General features: G+C 41.8%; 1 protein-coding gene across 1 annotated transcript in view; it reads left to right on the top strand.

Annotated features, from left to right (window-relative positions):
* The window catches only part of SEC31B (SEC31 homolog B, COPII coat complex component), a 34,954-nt gene that overhangs the window by 4,356 nt on the left and 11,568 nt on the right, over positions 1-19,030 (top strand). Inside the window, exons 2-18 of the mRNA XM_059477019.1 lie at positions 23-111; positions 2,103-2,226; positions 3,015-3,210; positions 3,980-4,075; positions 5,157-5,297; positions 5,783-5,925; positions 6,162-6,261; positions 8,179-8,340; positions 10,149-10,301; positions 11,042-11,272; positions 12,695-12,769; positions 13,306-13,386; positions 14,318-14,426; positions 14,811-14,989; positions 15,639-15,765; positions 16,838-16,983; positions 18,377-18,550. Coding sequence (XP_059333002.1) covers positions 33-111; positions 2,103-2,226; positions 3,015-3,210; positions 3,980-4,075; positions 5,157-5,297; positions 5,783-5,925; positions 6,162-6,261; positions 8,179-8,340; positions 10,149-10,301; positions 11,042-11,272; positions 12,695-12,769; positions 13,306-13,386; positions 14,318-14,426; positions 14,811-14,989; positions 15,639-15,765; positions 16,838-16,983; positions 18,377-18,550 — 2,316 coding nt within the window. The 5' untranslated portion in view covers positions 23-32. The remainder of the gene's footprint in view (positions 1-22; positions 112-2,102; positions 2,227-3,014; positions 3,211-3,979; positions 4,076-5,156; positions 5,298-5,782; positions 5,926-6,161; positions 6,262-8,178; positions 8,341-10,148; positions 10,302-11,041; positions 11,273-12,694; positions 12,770-13,305; positions 13,387-14,317; positions 14,427-14,810; positions 14,990-15,638; positions 15,766-16,837; positions 16,984-18,376; positions 18,551-19,030) is intronic.

Below are 19,030 nucleotides of genomic sequence, written 5' to 3'. Positions count from 1 at the left end.
CTCTGTGTGAAATTTCTTTCAGAGTTTGGAAAATGAAGCTAAAAGAAATTGAGCGAACAGCTGTGCAGGCATGGAGTCCGGCAAACAACCACCCTATTTACCTAGCAACAGGTAAAGTTCTTCACAATTTGTGAATATTAGAGTATGAATCACAGAAAAAAATTATGTAGAGTTGTATGGGTTTTAGCCTGCAGCAGTTTCCACCTTGATAGTCCCTGGAAAACTTACAACCAATGTACCAAAAACATTACAGCTTTTATGTGTAGAGTAACTGGTAAAGAATTACGTCTGTGACCAACTTTGACATTTTAAATGTGAGTGATTTTTCAAAGGTTGAATACATGATTTTTTTTGATTTCTAATTAAGACTCCAACACTGCTTGATGTTCTGCATTACACATGTCCTGTGCCTGTGGGGAAAAAAGTTAATTCAAGTAATGTTTGTTTAAGGTCACTTGTACTTCTCTGTCTTCAGTCATAATCACGTAGCTTGACAATCAAATACTGTAAACCTCTTATCTGTAAAGTTGCCTGTTTTGGTTAACATTCAATTTTTCGTACTTTTGCAAAACCTTAAATTTCATTTTCTTGATTTTATTGATTAATCATTTTTCTTGTAGTAATTTTATTTCCTGAAACAGAAAGTGAGCCTATTCACTGAGTTGCGAGCAGGCAAGTTTGTCTGTGGAACTGACAGCTCTGGTGGTTTTGTTGGGTTTGCATGGTAAGGCTTTGGTAGCTGGGGTGGCTCCTGTAAGAAGCTGCCAGGAGCTCCTTCTGTGCCTGCTGGCACTGGTGCCAGCCCCTTTCCAGATGGACCCACTGCTGTCCCAGGGTGAGCCTGGCAGTGGGAGTGCCTCTGGGGTAACATTGTTAACTAGAGGGAGAAAAAAATGCCATGTGGAACTGAAGCACAAGAGAGGAGTGAGAATATGGGAGAGAAACAAGGCTGCAGTCACCGAGGTCCGTGCAGAAAGATGGGCTGGAGGTGTGTCAGGTGCCAGAGCAGAGATTCCCCTGCAGCCCCTGGTGAAGACCTTAGTGGGGCAGGCTCTCACCTCCACAGTCCATGGAGGTCTGTGGTGGAACAGACACCCAGCTACAATCCACCATGCTGGAGCAGGTGGATGCCAAATGATGCTGTGGCCCTGTGGAAAGCCCATGCTGGAGCAGGGTCTTGGTAGGGCCTGTGGCCCCATGGAGAGAGGAGTCCATACTGGAACGGGTTTGCTGGCAGGACTCATGACCCTATGGGGGACTGAGGTTGGAACAATCTGTTCTGAAAGACCACCCCATGGAGGGGACCCACAGTGGATCAGTTTGTGAAGAGCTGCAGCCTCTGGGAAGGATTTGCATTGGGGAAGTTTGCAGACAACAAGGCCAGGATTTTGATTGAACCAAAGGTCTTGGCTTCAGTTTGCTTTAGATCAGAAGCTGTGTGGTTTCATAAATTGCACTGCTTTTTAATAGTCCTTTGGGCACTTTCCATGCTGTAAGCATCCCTGTGGTAACTGGGGGACAGTTTGCCTGGCAGTGTCCCACTAGGCAATGTTAAATCAACCTGCAGATTTTTTTCCATAAGAATAAGGAGAAAGAAGGAGCCCACCAGTTTGTGACTGCTGGTGTCTGTGGGTTGTTGAGGCATGTTTAGTAGGTTACATTTGAAGAACTTAGTCTGTAGAGTAGCTTTACAAGGTCTGATTTAGACATGTCATGATTGAGGAACATTATGCAGAAGTACTTGGGATCATAACTGTAGCTGGATTTCATTATGTCGGTCCTTTGTAACTTAAAGAACTTAATATCAAAAGCCATAGTTACTTGGAGGAGAGTGTGTGAGTTGCACCTATGCAAGAAAGAAAGTTATCTGTGTAACAGTAACTTTGGTGATCAAGTTCCTGAAGAACTTTTAATTTCTTTCAAAGTTTGTCATAATTGTTGATTCTTTTTTCTGAGGTGTTCAGACATGTCCTCTTTTGAACTGTTACAACAGCAAGGTTGTGTTGACTATGAAGGATAGGTTTTCAGTGCCTTACTCTTTTTGTATCTTGTGCTTTTGATAAAAATGTCCACTTACATTGCTCTTGTATTTCTTGTACTAGGCACATCTGCCCAACAACTGGATGCGTCCTTCAGCACAAATGCCACCTTGGAAATATTTGAAGCTGACTTCAGGGATCCCTCCCTGGATATGAAGCAGAAAGGAGCACTTCCTGCCTCAAACAGGTACTAGAGGCTTATTACTGGTGTATCAATCAATGAAAATGAAAAGGGTTTTCTGGTGTGAGAAAGGAGAGCAGGAGAATGTTTACAGCATATAAAGTAATCTTTTGAATCAATTGATATGTCTTCAAAAATGGAACATTTTTTTGGATAGAGATCATATTGGGTATAAAAGTAAAGCAGGTAGACTATTAGAGAAATCTGAAATTACTTGTATGGTAGTCAGTCAGGATAGACATTAGGTAAAGTGTGAATTTGCTGGGGCTAACAATTTGCCCTGAAGACGATATAGAGAGAGTGAAGCTCTTTAAAGCAAGATGATTTCTTAGGCTTATCAGTGTAGGTGATGTCTGCCCCAAGTGTAAAACACAGCCTGGATTTCTAACTAGCAGATTTTAAGGGGTGTAAGCATATTTTTCAGATAACAGCTCTGGAAATGAAGGCACATAGATCTCTTTACTAATTTTCAGTAAAGTGTAGGCTAGAGGATTGCACCCACCAAATCTCATGTGAGGTCCTAAAAATTTTAAATAAACAACAAAACGGCTGAAAATATAGAGACAAGCTCTTTCTTTTTAAATTCCCTTGAAAAATCTTTGGAAGGAAGCTTATTTCTTTTGTTGCATGCAAGAGCCACAGTCCTCTTAAAAGGGAGATGATTGTTTCAAGTGCAGACTGATGGATATATTTGATAGGTTGAAACAGGGATGTGAGTTTTGGTAATGAAGAGGGTGTCTTGATTTCCACCAAACATCATGGCCTATGCCAGCTTTATTTTCTTCTTTTGTTAGGTTTCATAAGCTGATCTGGGGGAACTTTGGCAATGGTTCTGCAGAGTCCTCTGGAGTGCTTGTTGGCGGGGGGGATAACGGAGTGCTGACCATGTACAGCGTGCAGCGCGTCCTGGCCTCCAAGGGCGACCCCGTCATTGCGCAGGCAGAGAAGCACTCAGGGCCGGTTCGAGCCCTTGACTTCAACCCTTTCCAGGTGTGTAATACAAAGATAACAAAGGAGAGTTAATCTCCATGTTAGAAAATGTGTTCCTTTGTGTATGGATTAATAAAGTGAAGGGACAAGTTTTAACTTAAGAGTCACAGTAGTTGTCATACAAGGCTGGTTTGATACTCAGATTTGGGTTCTTTTCACAGCTTTGCCTATGAATTCTCCTATGACCTTGTTCAAATCACACACCTCTCTATCAAAACATGTCTTGTAATATTGTTACATGTCAAACCATTATTCTTTCAAAATTAAAACTTCTATTTTGTTATTTGTTCAGTTGGTGTTTAATTCAGTGGGGCTCTGATCACATTTGAAAGGACTGCAACAAATGAGGAGTAAACAGAACATGTTTCTTGTGGTAGCACAAAGGCAAATGGAAAGTTATCTGCAGTCGGTTCTGAGAAACTTGCATATTCTCAGAAAAAATGTCCTTGATGCCAGACAAAGGCTCAGCTGGCCAGAGATGGTGGCTTCAAGGCCTGTGGCAGAATTGCATCGTGATTAACAGCAGCCATCTGCACACAACAGACAAATTTTAAAAGTGTCTGTACTATGCCGCAGTGGATGGCACAGAGGCCAGGAGTGTGCTTGGTTTATAATCCAGTTAGTATCTTTGTGCATGCCAGTGGCTGTGAAATACAGCTCTCATCTCACTATGGAAGATTTTGGGGTTTTTGCTTCCATTTATTTTTAAGAAATCTGTGAGCAGGAATCTCAACTGAGCATTTCTTTTTTTTTTTTTTTTTTTCTACAGAATAATCTCTTGGCTTCTGGAGCCAATGATTCTGAAATTTTCATCTGGGACTTGAATAATTTCAGTGTGCCTATGACTCCGGGGACTAAATCACACGTAAATGAGTTTTCCTCTGGGCAATAGTTGTGCAGTTTTGTATCTCAGTAGGCAAGACAAAAAGATGTGTGTGGAGACATCCTAGCCTAGTCAGTCAGTCTGTGAAAGGGGAATGACTTTGAAGTCTGTCAGGAGAGAGATTAATCAGAAGAGACTGATTGATTTCATTCTTGGGGGTGGAAGAAGTGTTGTAAAGGGAGGGGAGGTAGACTGGCAAGCTCTGGAAGGATGCACTTTGCATGGATGGGTAAGCTCTTTGTGGATTTGAATCAAGTAACTGACCAGTTTATCTTGTGATCCAGCTGGGGCATGTGTGATGGATTAAGAAGGTTTATTGGACCTTCTCTGAGGAATGAATTTATTTCAGGCTTCAGCTGAGGCTTTTCATATCTCATGAAAGTCATATCCCTAGCAGAGCCAGTGAGCCATTAAATGCATCTTGGCTATTGCTCCCAGATAATATTTCTCGAGTTTGAAGAGGAAGAAGTTTCTGATCTTCTGATGCTTATTATATTATTCAGGGCAATCAACTCCTGAAAGTAGAAAAATCATAGTCAACTTCAGTAAAAGCAGTCCAGGTTTTTCCTCCAGTAAGTCTCCTGTTTGTTTCCTTGCCTATCTCCTGCATTGCAGTAGCTACAATAACAGCAATTAGTCATGAATACTTCATTGTTTTCCATCTCACTGCACTCCTGAAATGTTGCACAAGGTCATCTTTCCATTTAAGTCCATCGGAGAAGTTGGGGTAGAAACATATATGTGTGCTTTGCTGCAGTTCTCTCTGGAGTGATTTATAACACATTTGGCCAATGTAGAATCCAGTGCCTGTTCATCAAATACAGAGGTACTTTTCCAGATGACATTCCCCTATAGAATTTTAGTGTCCACTGTACTCTGAGTAAAGGACTTTCCCTAGTCTTTCTGACTAGTGCTGCTGGTATTTCCAGTTAACTGATCAGCAGTTAAAGAGAGGAATCTATATGATCAAGTCCCTAATCCTTCAGTTAAACTATTGACAGACTCCTGTGAGTGTTCCCTCAGCTTGGGAATAATGGATGTGTGGCCTTTCCTCTCTTGGCAGCCGCATGAAGACATCAGTGTGGTGTCCTGGAATCGGCAGGTGCAGCATATCCTGTCCTCCGCTCACCCCAGTGGCAAGGCTGTGGTCTGGGACCTCAGGAAGAATGAGCCCATCATCAAAGTCAGTGACCACAGCAACAGAGTGAGTGGAGAAAAGGCTGCATTTCTAACTAACTTACAATGTGCCACATGGGACTACAAAGCAGTGGCACAGACTCTTGGTACCAGTGGTTTTCTTCTAGGAGCTGTTGGAACTAGTTCTCTTGGAAATGTAGCATCAAAGCACCTCTTTTTCTTCTTTCCTGAGTAAATGGGGAAACAAGGCCTCTGCTGTTCTTAAAATTCATGCACTCTTGCATTCAGTTTCTGTGTTCACACCTCATTTATGAGAAGCCTCAGCTTTCTTCCTAGGTCAGCTTTGGGCTTTGACTTCTGTGTGGTTAGTGGGGTTGTTTTTGCTGTGAAGAGATGGTAGAAATGCTTGCTGCCTGGAGCAAGACATTACTAGACTTGGTTTATGTCAAGCATTCTAGGTGAGTTCAGTACAGAATGGCGTGGCTTTGGCCCATTTGTGCTGTTGCCAGCTTGCATTGCTGAATTTTCAGCCTGTGCTATTTTTGTCCCTAGATGCATTGCTCAGGAATGGCCTGGCATCCAGAAGTTGCAACCCAGCTAGTCCTTTCCTCTGAGGATGACCGTTTGCCAGTGATCCAAATATGGGACTTACGCTTTGCTACCTCTCCTCTTAGCCAGCTGGAAGGGCACACCAGGTGAGGACTTGCATGGTGTGTTGCATCTTTTCAAGGCAGACAACTGGGAGACCGGACTTAGGGGAACTATGATTTTCTCCTGGGCCTGCTTTCTTTCCCAGATGAATCTGGTTGAAGGTAGAGATGAGAACTTGCATTTCTGAGCCAAGGTGCTGGTGCATGGTGCTTTCTTAGTTACTGGATGGCAGAACAAACTGTACAGGAAATATGACTGATTTCTTTCTGATCTGTTTTAGGGGAGTTCTCTCTGTTTCTTGGTGCCAGGCTGACCCTGAACTGCTGTTGAGTAGTGCCAAAGACAACCGAATCTTGTGCTGGAACCCAAGTATGGGGGAGGTATGTAACCACAGCTATCAGTACACAGGGTCTGCTTTATACTGTGTGCTTTGCTCTGCGTGTGTCCTTCCCTTTATCCTTGTGGAGTGCCAATGTAATTCCCTCAAGCATGTCTTATGCACTCTTTCTGAAGTGAATGAGTGTGGTCCGTATCCAGATTGAAATAGATACATCTTTGTCCAGAGATCAGAGAGGGAAGAAAACTTTAACTTAAAATTTAGTTTCAACTATTTATGATTACTCTTGCTATGCTAACACTTTAATGTTCTCTCTTTCCATGTGTTTCTTTTTCCTTCTCCTAGAGTAGTAAGTTTATTTGGGAGGAAATTTGAAGGAGACCAAGGAGGATATGTTAGAGAGGGTCACTGAGAAGGGAACAGTGTAGTTAAACAATGCAAGTAAACTTTATTTATAGCAAAATGGTTTCACATGTATGTGCTTATCTAGTCACGTATCTCAGAATTACCATACTTGGTATATTTAAGTATCACCTAAATTAAAGTGGAGCTGTTTAAATTTTTTTATGCACACCCATTCATTCAATGAGGAGATCCTGGATATAACTGAACTTTGAACACTGATCTTGATGATAGCATGGGGAAAGTGCTCTAACAACACTGAGCAAAGTCCAGATGGGAGCCCCAGGCTAGATTAATTTCATGGGACAGTATCACTCACTGGCCACTTTTGCCTTGGAGACAAGGAAAAAAATGAATGTGTTTTCCTAAAATGCATGCAATGCTGTTTTTGTAGTTTCATGGGATTTGATGCTCACTTCGTCTAGATCTCTAGTGGTTAGAAGAGATTCAGACTCTGAAATGTTCCTGGTGTCTAATTTTTACAAAAATATTTTAATTGTCTTCTAGTGGAAAACTTAAAACAAAATTACTGTGGCTGGCATGCGTGCTGCTATAGATGTGCAGAGTCCAAGTTCAAATTAGACTTCTGTGTATAAACTACTGTTAGGGGGCTCTTTTTGACTTGGTACCAATGAACAGCAAATTTTCAAGTGAAAAAGTTGGGAAGTTTTGCAGTATTAAGAATTAATACAGTTATACAGAATGCTGATCTTGTAAGTTTGATGGAATTATTGGTTTCTTTGGATTTGGGGGATGTTTGGTTTCTTGGGATTTGTTTCTTAGTTTTTCTGTTTGACAATCTAGATTTTAATATAAGCAAATTATTAATTTGCTTCTATATCAAACAGAAAACACAAATCATGTTCCCACAGAAGATGAAGCTGTGATTGTCTATGCTTTGTTTCTGTACACCATAAAGGAAATATGTTCATTTTACAAATGGGAGGTTTAAAGTCAAGGCTGTGTTAGTGAGTTGCCCAACATCAGGCAGGAAGTCTGTGAATTGAACTTTGGCTTTTTGAATGCTGAACCGTAAACTTGTTGGCTGCAATGCCCTTCATAGTTCATGTGCAGCTATCACATTCCTCTCTTCTTGTTCTATTTTTTTTTTCTTTAGGCTCTTTATTTTCCTTGTCACATTTGTTACTTCACACTATTCTTTCTGTTTGTGTTCTTGCTCATGACACATTCTTGCCTCTTGACTTCTGGTTTTATTGTGTTGTTTTCTGGTGTCTCTCCCTCGGTTAACAGCAAATGTGACAATGCTATAATACTCTGATACAGTAGTACTCAGGAAGCAGAGCAAAAGTGACTTCTCACTTTTGAATTTTGGTCTACAGTCAGAATCCAGTTTAACGTGAGTTTTCTGTGACTTTCAGCTGTTTGGACTCGAAGTGCTATAATTTGGTTGCAAATGCATCCTTTGAGAAGCAAAAATAAGAGATTTGTATGCAATGATGACATGTATATAAAGTGACAGGTTTGCTGTGGGCAAGTAATTTGGGGAAAGCATGAGGCTATTTGTGTTGTGCTTCCATCTTCTCTCTTTCTGTCATAGGTGGTGTATGAGTTGCCCATTCGGAGTCAGTGGTGCTTTGATGTCCAGTGGTGTCCTAGGAATCCTTCAGTCTTCTCTGCTGCCACTTTTGATGGGTGGATCAACATTTATTCTGTTATGGGTGGGAACTTAGAAGCTCAGCAGAAGACACAGGCTGACAAGGTAAAGTCCTGTGACCGTGTTAGACCTTGACAGACTGGCAGTTTCTCTCGTGACTGCTCAGAGTGCTGGAAGCACACGTGTGTAACAGGGTCACTTTTAAGCAATACAGTCTTTCCCACACACCTGGACCTATGGCTGTATGGTGTGGGATCCAGAAGCTGCCTGTGTGAGGGTTTAATGATCCCACCAGATCCCAAAGAGAGACCACATTGCCTCTGACAAGGTGTGTAAAGAAAACCAAGAGCAAGCACAGTTGTGATGTTAAGACACATTTTATTTTTATTACTATTAGCCTAAAAATAAAGCAGTACACAAGCTTTTCTTGTTATTAGGTTAGCATTAAATACATTGATACTAATTAATAGGATATGTTATTCTTCATTAGTTTAGAAGGTAATTTTATAAAGTGGCTTGTAAACCACTATTATCAATTTTCCTTAAGTCTTTTGACTACAACTTTGAGCATGTTAATATTTTTGATACTGAAACCCATTACTTAGCCATTGAATAGATGAGCAAATTCTGAACAGATTAAATGTCACTACTGTCTAAAATTTTAGTTTTAATCTGGTGTCTAGTCTTTTAATTCCCTCCCTCTGTCCCAGCCAACAAATACCTTACAATACAGGTTTTAAGAGAATACATATGAACTGGCTTAAGTGTTATTTATATAGTCATTTACAGCTGACTGAGTTCAGTTTCATAGGATTTGCAAGAGACAGAAAATACTTTATCAAGCAACAGCTGCAGGAGATTAAGGATTTATTTAACCCATGGAGAATTTTCTTTCTCTGCATTCTTCATGTGTATGTATCACACTTCCACTGTTCAAAATTGGGGAACAGTAGTGTTGAATAATTCCTGAGTAAATTGAATGACAAGTAAGAGCACAAGCAGGAGATAATGACAGTTATGGTGACAGGGAGTTTGTGACCAAGAGGTCTTTCTCTTATGAATTCAGTAGTCTCAGGACAGAAAGTCTGTTGCAGACCTGGTTATGTATATTTATTTCTTTAAGATTTAGGGTGTTTAATCTGTTGGATATAAGCTGCTCCTCAAGAACTATTCTTTCTTTGGAATTGGTTTCCTCTGAAGAAAGACAAAATATTGCTTGTGATTCTAAGATTTGGCAGCCTTAGCTTGATCAGCCTGAGGTTGCTTCCTTTTGGGCATGCTGGTTAGCTGAATTATAGAGCTATTCCCTACGGTCCAGTCAAATTTGAACAGGATTATCTTTAGCAAACAATAAAATGTTAAAAATGAAAAGTGCTTGTGAACAGCATTGTATGTATGTTCACTGACTCCCTAAATGTAAGAAATCTGGCTCAGGGGCCACTTTTGTCACTCTCTTGTCTAGACAAAAAAGTTTTATTTCATCAGTCTCATCGAAGCCAAAAAAGCTTGAGACAGTCCTTGAAACTAACCCAATTGAAAGACTCCAGCAACAAAAAGGGAGTCAGAATTCCTCTGTGGGAAAAACAAGAAATAAGTTGGACAACTTTTGACCATATGTTGTCATTGTCTTGCATAAAACAAGTAATTTTGCAACTCCTCTGTTTGAGCTGGGTGCTAGGCCTAGCAGTGCTTTTTTAGGAAATTTGCATCTTGCTAAGGAAAAACTACTTGAAAATCTCAGGGTAAAACTTCCTTGAGAAACGATTGCTGGAACTGTTTTGGAATGCCATTTCTCTTGCATAGGGACTCGGTGGTATTCCAGAAAGAGGTGCTGTACTTGCCTCATTTTTCCTGCCTACTCCATACAGAGAGGAATTGAATTATATTTTCTTGCCATTTCCATCTGATTCTAGATATCTTCCTCCTTCAACAACCTGGATCCCTTTGGCACAGGACAGAGCCTTCCTCCTCTGCAGGTGCCAGAGCAAGTAACTCAGACCACCTTGATTCCACCATTAAAAAAACCACCCAAGTGGATTCGCAGACCTGTGGGGGTTTCATTTGCAGTAAGTGAATGGAGCATCCTTAGCTGAAAATGCAATAGATGTGTTGTCTTGTGACACAATCCTTTGCTTTGACTGGAGAAACCTGTTGCTAGTTGTTTTAATGCCTGTTTAAGGTGCATTGTAGTGTCCCATGAAGTGAAGTTTGTTTACTCTCAATATTCAGATATATTTTCAACAAGAAAGAGTCCTGTAGCAGAGAATGGGAGATTATAAGTAGAAGTCAATATAATCTAAGAAAAATTTGTATAAGCTGTCCTTGCAGGCTGGCATGCATTCCCATTCTCCTCTGTCTCTTTCCTATCCAGGCATTTAATTTTCCTTGCATCTTTGCTCCTAAATTGGATGGCTGAATTGTTCTTTTAGCCTATTGTTTGATTTGTTCTTTGTCTGTCTAGTGCCTGCTCTTCACCTGATAGGTTTTATCATGGCAGTCTGCCTCTCCATGTAACAAAAGAGCTAAGAGTTCTGTCCAAGGGTACTTTTTCCTCTGTGCCTCTTTGGCACTTGCAGTTGGCTAGGCCTGACCAGATATGTACAAGTGTCAAGTTTATCAGTGTTCTGTTCAGCTGAAGGGCTAGTAATGGGAGTTCCCTCAGTGCTCACACCATCCATGCACACTAAACTCTTGGGTTCCTTGTGATCACTGCTGGAGCTTGGGTCTGTCTTGGTAAATGAAGAACTGAGTAGCTTTTACCTTTGTTTATAATAATACTTACTGTATCTCCCTCTGTCATTCTCAGTTTGGAGGAAAACTGATTACCTTTGGTCTAACCAAAGCTCCTGGACAGCAAATGCAGCAGACTTACCCACACCAGGTATTCATCAGTCAAGTCACTACTGAAACTGAATTCCTACTCCGATCCAAAGAACTGCAGATGGCCTTGCAGTCAGGAAACCTCCTTGATTACTGCCAGGGCAAGATCCAGACAGCCAAGCTGCCATTTGATGAGAACCTTTGGAACTTCTTGAAGGTAGGATGGCTGTGGTGAAATACAGAGGTCAGTTCTTCTGTGGTCCTGGGGTGGAATATGGTCCTCTCTAGCCCTTTATATTCCTGTTCTTTAAAATATAAAATGGAATTGAATGAATATACTTCTTATTTTTCTAAAGAAAATTGAGGTCTTGGAGGTTGTCTTGGTTTTCATTAGGAATGGTCTTTTCAGTGGACTTGTTTGGCCTTCCTGAAACAGGATCTTTTCAACTCGACACACTGCCAAGCTATATCTGCCTGCAACCTGTGGAGCTGTACATTGTTAATTTTCAAGGTGAAGTCCAAATGGACAATTAGATACCCAGAAGAAAGGGGAGAGCTGTGGTGGCATAAGGACTCACTAGCCTTTGTAGACAATTTGGTAGGATGAGAGTTTGGTAATAAGGAAAGGTCATCCTTCTGAAGAGGCAGGGCTTAGTCTTGGCATTTGTTTACAGACACTTGTAGCAGACTGTGTGGAGGGCAAAATATTGAGATATTTGCCCCAGTATTATATTTGAGTGGGGAATCTTGAACAGGATGGCCAGCTGTTAATCTAGGTGGTGAAAGTGTTCTCCATTGCAACAATGTCTTTGGTTGCATTAAATGAGATGCATCAAACTGTCATTTTGAGTCCCTTTTTATAATCCATCTGGTGTGTGGTCCTGAAAGACCACTCCAGCACATAAAGGATATATTACAATTGATTGTCTTAAACTACAAACTAGGCTTCTGTACAAAAGTGTCCTGCAGCACCATTCCTGCTTCTGCAGGAACAGTTTCTGAAATGGACTGTTTACAAGTATCATACACATGTACAGTCTGATCATTTGTGTAGAAGAAGCAGCATGGGAGTTAACTGAGACAGACAGATTCTCATTGCAGAATGTAAACCATGCATTAAAGCATATAAATAGTGCCTGTCAATTAGGCTGTGTGCAGCCTGTGGGAATTTTTGGGAGTGTCTGAAATCCTCAGCCAGGGAGCTTCTGTAACAGTTAACTAATTCTTGTGAGTTAGCTAGCAACTCAGCCAGCTAGCAGTTCAGGCAACAACCTTGTTTCAGTTTCATCCAGATTCAAATCAGTTTTCTTTGTGAAGAGATTAGCTTGGCAATTCCTAGATTATCCAGAAAATTAATGACCAAGTATACTAGGTATGTATACAGTTGTGATCTTGATACACAGTTGTACCTCAGTTGTAACTGTGGCAAACTTGAGTTTTGCCCTTTTGTCATGGTTATAACTTAAATTCCATACATCTTTACACAATAGTTATTAGGTGGACTTTTCATAGTTCAATTCTTTATCTATAAAGTGAGCTCTGAACTTTGCTGCTGCCAGAAGCAGCTAACTATTATCAGTGTGTAGATGTCTATGATATTACTTTTTTTTTTGTCTTTTTAATATCCATTGGGACTCAGGTGAATTTGGAGCAAGAGTCCAGGACTAAACTTCTCAAGCTGCTGGGCTACAGTAAAGAGGATCTGCAAAAAAAGGTAAGGGGTAATTTCCAATAGATAGAAACCTTTACAGGACTAAAGCTGCTGCAGGAGGGTTGTGGGGTCCTGCTGGAACTGAGCAAGTGATCTCACAACGCACAAATGACCAAAGTGTGTGAAATTTCTGCTGGAAGTCACATGAAGTATACCCCACTAAAAAGCAAACTTAGCACTTGTGCAGCCAAAGGGATCTTGAGCCCAGTTATCTTGGTTTCAGTTGTTGGTGCACTGGGGAGTGTTCAACAACTGTGCAGTTGTGAGAGCTTCTTTTAGCATTCAGCTCTCTGCGTCTCAGGGGATTCTTCAGCCAGGAAGAAGGTGACAGGTGGAGACAGTCTGGCATAGTACTGATGGATAATGCTCTGAAAAGGATAAATAGTCACTGATAGGCAGCCAGCCAGGAATAGGGTGAGGTGGAAGTTTTCAAACAGGTGAAAGAGTTGGGGGAATTGTGTCTGGGGCTTGCCAGTCTCTTGGTAGTTTTGTTGTCCAGGTCCTTACTTTGCTTTACTCTGTGTCTGTTACTTTTCTAGATTGCCTCATGTTTGAGTAATGGGATCCCAGATAAACAGCCCCTTCCTGAGGCAGGTGATACAAATTCTGCACCAGATCAGGTATGTCCTGTACATCTTGCCAGCTTGGGAGAGCAGAGGAGGGCAGAATGAACTGGAAGGCCTAATTCCAACCACAGCTTGTTGGGCTCAGTGCTGGCATTGCAGAGGGCAGTTCACAGGCCTATCAAACCCTCACAGGGTCAGACTAAATGATAATAATTTTCCCTTCTGGCTTTAAAACTAACCAGTGAACAATGAAGGACTCCTGGCTATTATTCTTGCAAGAAGGTTTGCTTCACCTGTGTTGATTTCTTCAGTGGTAGAATTAGCCTCACCCCAGCTTAACTTGAGGCTACTGTTCTGGATTTCCTCTGTGGAGCTTCTGCTGTGGTATTTCTTTCTTTTTCACCTCTATCCTCTGAAATGTATTTTCACATAATTTTGGGATGTCCATCTTCAGATGCCTTCCAAGGCCTGGTTCACTGTAATCTTTTCTCCTCTGAGGTATCTAAAACTTATATCCTCTGATTAGTAATCACCTTCACAAGCCTCAAACACTGGCTGAGATATTCTAGGAGTAGCAATTGTGTCCTGCATTTCAGTAAAGCACCACATATGGCTGTGATCCAACCTGTTATTTACAGATTTTACTTGTTGTTCTTGTCTCTGTTCCATCCAAAATAGTTCAGCTTGCTCAAGGGTTGACACTTGAGTTGATGAATGCTGCCCAGCAGTGCTGTTGGCATTGCATGTCTTGCACCATCAATCTCCTAAGCTTTGCCAATTGCAGCACTGCTCTCGCTGCTTCCCTTGTGAAACTGTGCAGATTGATTGCACAGTGACACAGGAGTTTCCAAATTGAAATTAGATTTATATGAGCATGCACAGCCAAGTGGAGAGCAGCCCTATCCCACCCTGTAATCCACTAAACTGTTTTGGGTAGAATATGTGTGTGCAGTGAATTAAATAAGCTCTTGCACTTTTTGCACAGCTTTTGATGAATTCCAGCGATGATGTAGCTGCTGTTTCTTCCTCTTCAGCCTTTTTTGATAACCTCATCCCACAGAATATGAGCACATTGGAGATTCCTGTCACAGAAGGTATGTTACATAAAGAGTGTTTCTGCCCTCTTAGGAAAAGGGGAGAGGAGGGAAAACCAGAAAATTCAGAGAGACCAGGAAGAATCTAGTTCACAGCAGCAAACAGATACTTTTAAAACATATGACCCCTTCAAGTGTTACGCAGCATATCACATTGAGTATAGAAATACTTCTTCCAGATGAGAGACCCATTAAAAATTTAGAAGATTGTTCTAGATGATGGAAGACCTAGAGTCAATTCAGTGGGTTTTTTTGAGTTTCCAAATTTTCTTTTAGGTGGGCTTTTAGCTGTTACTGCTTTTTACTGCCTGCTCTTTAAGACAAGCACCATCAGTGCATCTGAGTGATGACTCTTTGGGTTGACTCTGCTTCTCACCTCTGTAGACACAGATGGACTCATCAGCCAAGCCCTTTTGTTGGGGAATTTTGAGGGTGCAGTGGAGCTGTGCATGCGAGCAGAGCGCTTTGCTGATGCCATCATCTTGGCCATAGCTGGTGGGGATAACCTCCTGAGGGAAACCCAGAAGCGCTACTTTGCCAAGCGGAAAACAAATCTCTCTGTGGTGAGTGATGGCTTTGTGTACACACTGAGCAGGGGAAGGTGTGCACTGGCTTGCCAAATGTTTCTCTGAATATATGTGGAAATGCTTTCTCTTCAATGAAGGAAGTAGAATGTCAGCAGAATCTGTTCCTCTCCTATTGCATTTACTCTAATATCTTGGGAGTTTTATGGCAATTTTACATAGTATGTCTGTGTTCTCTATTCCTTTTTTTTTTTGATAATGGTTTCTGTCTCAGCTTCTGATGCTTGTAACCTGTGGTGCATTCTGCCCCTTAACAGCTCAACTAGGAAGTTCCTGGCTTATTAATTTACAAATGGGGAAGTGTAACAGAGTTTGGGATATCTTACCACTGTGCTCCCTGTCATTGATACCAGCTGCTCTGAAACAAGATACGTGTTAGATCTTTAATCTTGTCTAGTGTGGCTGCTTCCATATTCTTTAAAGTGTTTTGTTGGGCTTTTTTACTTTTCTTAGAGGCATCAGGTTCCAATTACTGTTAAGGTAGGGATGCTGAGATTGTTGGACCTTAATATACAGTGAGTGTAGTAGTCTCTACTTGGTGGAAAGCGTGTTTGAAAGTGAGCTGTTACTTAGACTGTCAGCTTATCTTTTTCTTCAGTGAGTGACAGGTCTTCTGCTTCCCTTACAGCTGCTTTCCTGCATTGTGCAGCAGAAGTGGCAAGATATTGTTTGCACTTGTGATCTACAGAGCTGGAAGGAGGCACTGGCCATCTTGTTAACATACTCAAAGCAGGAAGACTACACTCAGCTCTGTGGTATGCAGTGTACTATGTTTTGATACAGTTTCCCTTGCAGAGGGTACCTCTGGACTGCTTACAGAAAGAAGTGGGTAGAGTTAAGAAAAGGAAGCACTTCTTACTCATTACAGCTACCTGGAACTTACATAAGTGTGGGGTGTTGAGTTAGGAGAACGATAGGGGCACACTGTAGCTGAGAATCATGGGGTAAAGTTGTGTATGTGGGTATTTCCTGTGACCTCTAGAAGCAGTATGGAAAAAAAACCAAGATAGCTGCTATCCCTTGGCTGAGACATGAAGAGGGTGATTTTTATTCCATAGAGAAGGGTTTTTCATTTACAATAAAAGGTCCAGTGGGGCTTCATTCCACCTAAAACAGGTTTCAGCACCCTACTATTGCCTGGAAATTCCCACACCTCTTTTGGAAATTGAAAAAAAAAAGTGTTGGATTTTTTTCACTGAATTCATCTGTCATTTCTTTCTTTTATGTGTTTGGGCAGACATAAAAATTGGCAGATGTACAGAAGTAGGGTTTTTTAAACCGGTTGTCTTTGGGTTTCCTTCCCATTTCTCTGTTATCCAACAGTTACGCAATGGAGCTGGTGAAGGGTCTAGATCCCAAGTCTTATGAGGAGCAGCTGAGAGAACTGGGGTTGTTTAGCATGGAGAAAAGGAGGATTGGAGTGGCCTTACTGCTCTCTACAACCACCCAAAAGGAGGTTGTACTTCTCCAAAATAGCAAGTGACAGGAGAAGAAGAAACAGCCTCAAGTTGCACCAGGGGAAGTTTAAATTGGGCATTAGGAAAGCCACCTACACTCAACGGGTTGTCAAGCATTGGGACAGGCTGCCCAGGGAACTGGTGGAGTCACCATCCCTGGAGTTATTTATAAAATAAGTATATGTGGCACTTAAAATCTTGGTTTAGTGGGACTTGGCAGTGCTAGGTTTATAGTTAGACTCAATCTTAATGTTCTTTCCTGATCTAAATTATTCTATGATTCTAATTAGGTGCAGATTCAAAACACTGGGATTAATGAGCTCTTCCAAAGGGTCGTATGTTAAATGTTGGCTGCATCTCTTCTCTCTAGACATGCTGGGTGCCCGCCTGGAGTCAGAGGGAGATGCAGCCCTGTCCAATGATGCCTGCCTCTGCTATATCTCATCAGGCAATGTGGAGAGGCTGGTGGAATGTTGGGTAAAAAACCATGAGACTTCATCACCACTTGCCCTACAGGTACAGGTGCTATGATGTTGGTTTGACTCCTCTTTAAGGCGGTCTGGTAGCCCTGAACTGTCTGCATTTTCCCATCAGGGTATCTGGCTTCCAGCAGACAGTGGAGACCTGTTTGTACTCACCCAGGTATCTCCTTCTAGCCTGGGTTATGAGCCTACTTTGAAAGGAGGCTTGCACTCTGAATCAGTCAGGGTTTGTGTGTTTACACTGCATGTAAATCCAGCCATAGACAGGAGTTACAGCCTACTTGCCTCTCTTATGTACTGATGTAATTTCTGAGCTTCCTTTTGGTCAGGGAAGTTTGAGCTATACCCTTTTTTTTACTGGTAGTAGCCTGGGATACATTTGCTGCTGTGCTTGTCATGTATAACTTAATGCTGCAGTTATCTGGCTGTACCATCAGAACGGCCTTAGCAAAATAAAATGGAGTCTGGATCGTGATATTCCCACTGCAAGTTGAATGATCACAAATGGGAAGTCACACCTTGCAGATAAATCAGGACTTCTAAGTCAATGTTGTTACCTACCTCTCTTCATTCCTGTTGATTATTTCACAGAATAATCCCAGTTGGAAGGGACCCACATGATGCAGTCCAACTCTTAAGTGAATGGCTCATATGGGGATTGAACCCACAACCTTGGTATTACCAGCACCATGCTCTGACCAATGGAGTTAATCTCAGTAATCTGTTACCCGTAAACCAGTCCTGGCTAAGTGACTAAGCCCTGTTGTGTCTGTCACTTGCTAGAATGAGCTAGACAAGTCTTCCACTTGGATATCTGCAGATAATGCCCTCTGCTACAGAGTTCCCTGGTTTTGTAATCCCACTACTGAGTAGAAGCAAAAAAAGGCATCTTCAGCACTCCTGGTTATTTCTGAAACTGGTCCCCTCCCGGTTGCCAGATATCAGCATGTATCATTCTCCAGCTGTAACCACTGCTTTCATTCCTAGGAGTTGAAGGAGTTTTGAGTAACTAAAACCCTTCTGGTCCTTTTGCCAGCAGTAGTAGTTTTTTTCTAGTGAATTTCTCTTGATATGGTTTTAAGCCTTCTTCTTCCAAGTTGACCACCTGTAACAACAGAAGCCTACTAGTAAAATTATCACACTTGATTGGAGCAATCTTGTGGCTTCTGATTTTCTTTTTTTCCCTTACCATTAAAGTAGCAATGTCAGGATTTGCTTCCTGGTTCCTCTTTTTCTCCAAGTGCATCTGAGGAAATGGTTATCAGTGACAGTATTTGGTGCAGAGGGGAATAACTTCCGTCCACATTGGCCCTGATGTCAACTGAAAGTGGGGAGAGCTATCTGGTATTGTCTCAGCATGAGATGGACCAGTAAAACCAGTCAGATTCTGAGTAGTCTGATTTCTTCCTTCTCCCCGTATTATTCAGGATCTTATAGAGAAGGTGATGGTGCTGAGCAGGTCCATGGAGATGCTCCGAGGCACTGCAGCACCAGCACCAGGCCCTGTCTTGGCAGAACGAATCACCCAGTATGCCAATCTCCTGGCATCACAAGGATGCTTGGCAGCTGCAATGAATTACCTACCCAGCAGCTCTAGAGAGGTGAGTGAGCAGCAAGTTGTTGTGGGAAAGAGTAGTATGGGGGGGAAGACTGCATGAGAGAGAGCTGGGGTTTTGTCATGCATCAGGACTTAAAGTTTCACCTTAGTTATGCTAACTTGAGAATAGAGGGTGAGAGGGGAAAGTATTCCAGGATATGGGTTTTGTCTTCATTTGCATTTTCTTTGTAGTGCCTTTGATTCAAGGAAAAGGAAAGAGTTATAGAACTGTAAAATGGTTGATGCAGAACAACATTGGGAAGCAGCTTGCCAGGGAAGCTGCCTCTCTTCTTGAAACTAGCTTGTAGAGGAAGGGAATGAGGAGGTCACCTGGCAGTTTGAAATAAATCCATCTGGTGCCTAAATGTGGATAGGGGCTGGGGAGGGAATACTATAAAGACTGGGGGATTAGGGAGACTTCCTCTGCCTGATAGTATGGCAGGTGATGTCCCAGATTGTCATTTACCATTTGCTGAGATTTTTT

The sequence above is a fragment of the Ammospiza nelsoni genome, chromosome 8, assembly GCF_027579445.1.
Source record: "Ammospiza nelsoni isolate bAmmNel1 chromosome 8, bAmmNel1.pri, whole genome shotgun sequence".
Classification (NCBI taxonomy): Eukaryota; Metazoa; Chordata; class Aves; order Passeriformes; family Passerellidae; genus Ammospiza; species Ammospiza nelsoni.
This window is presented reverse-complemented; position numbering and strand designations above follow the sequence as displayed.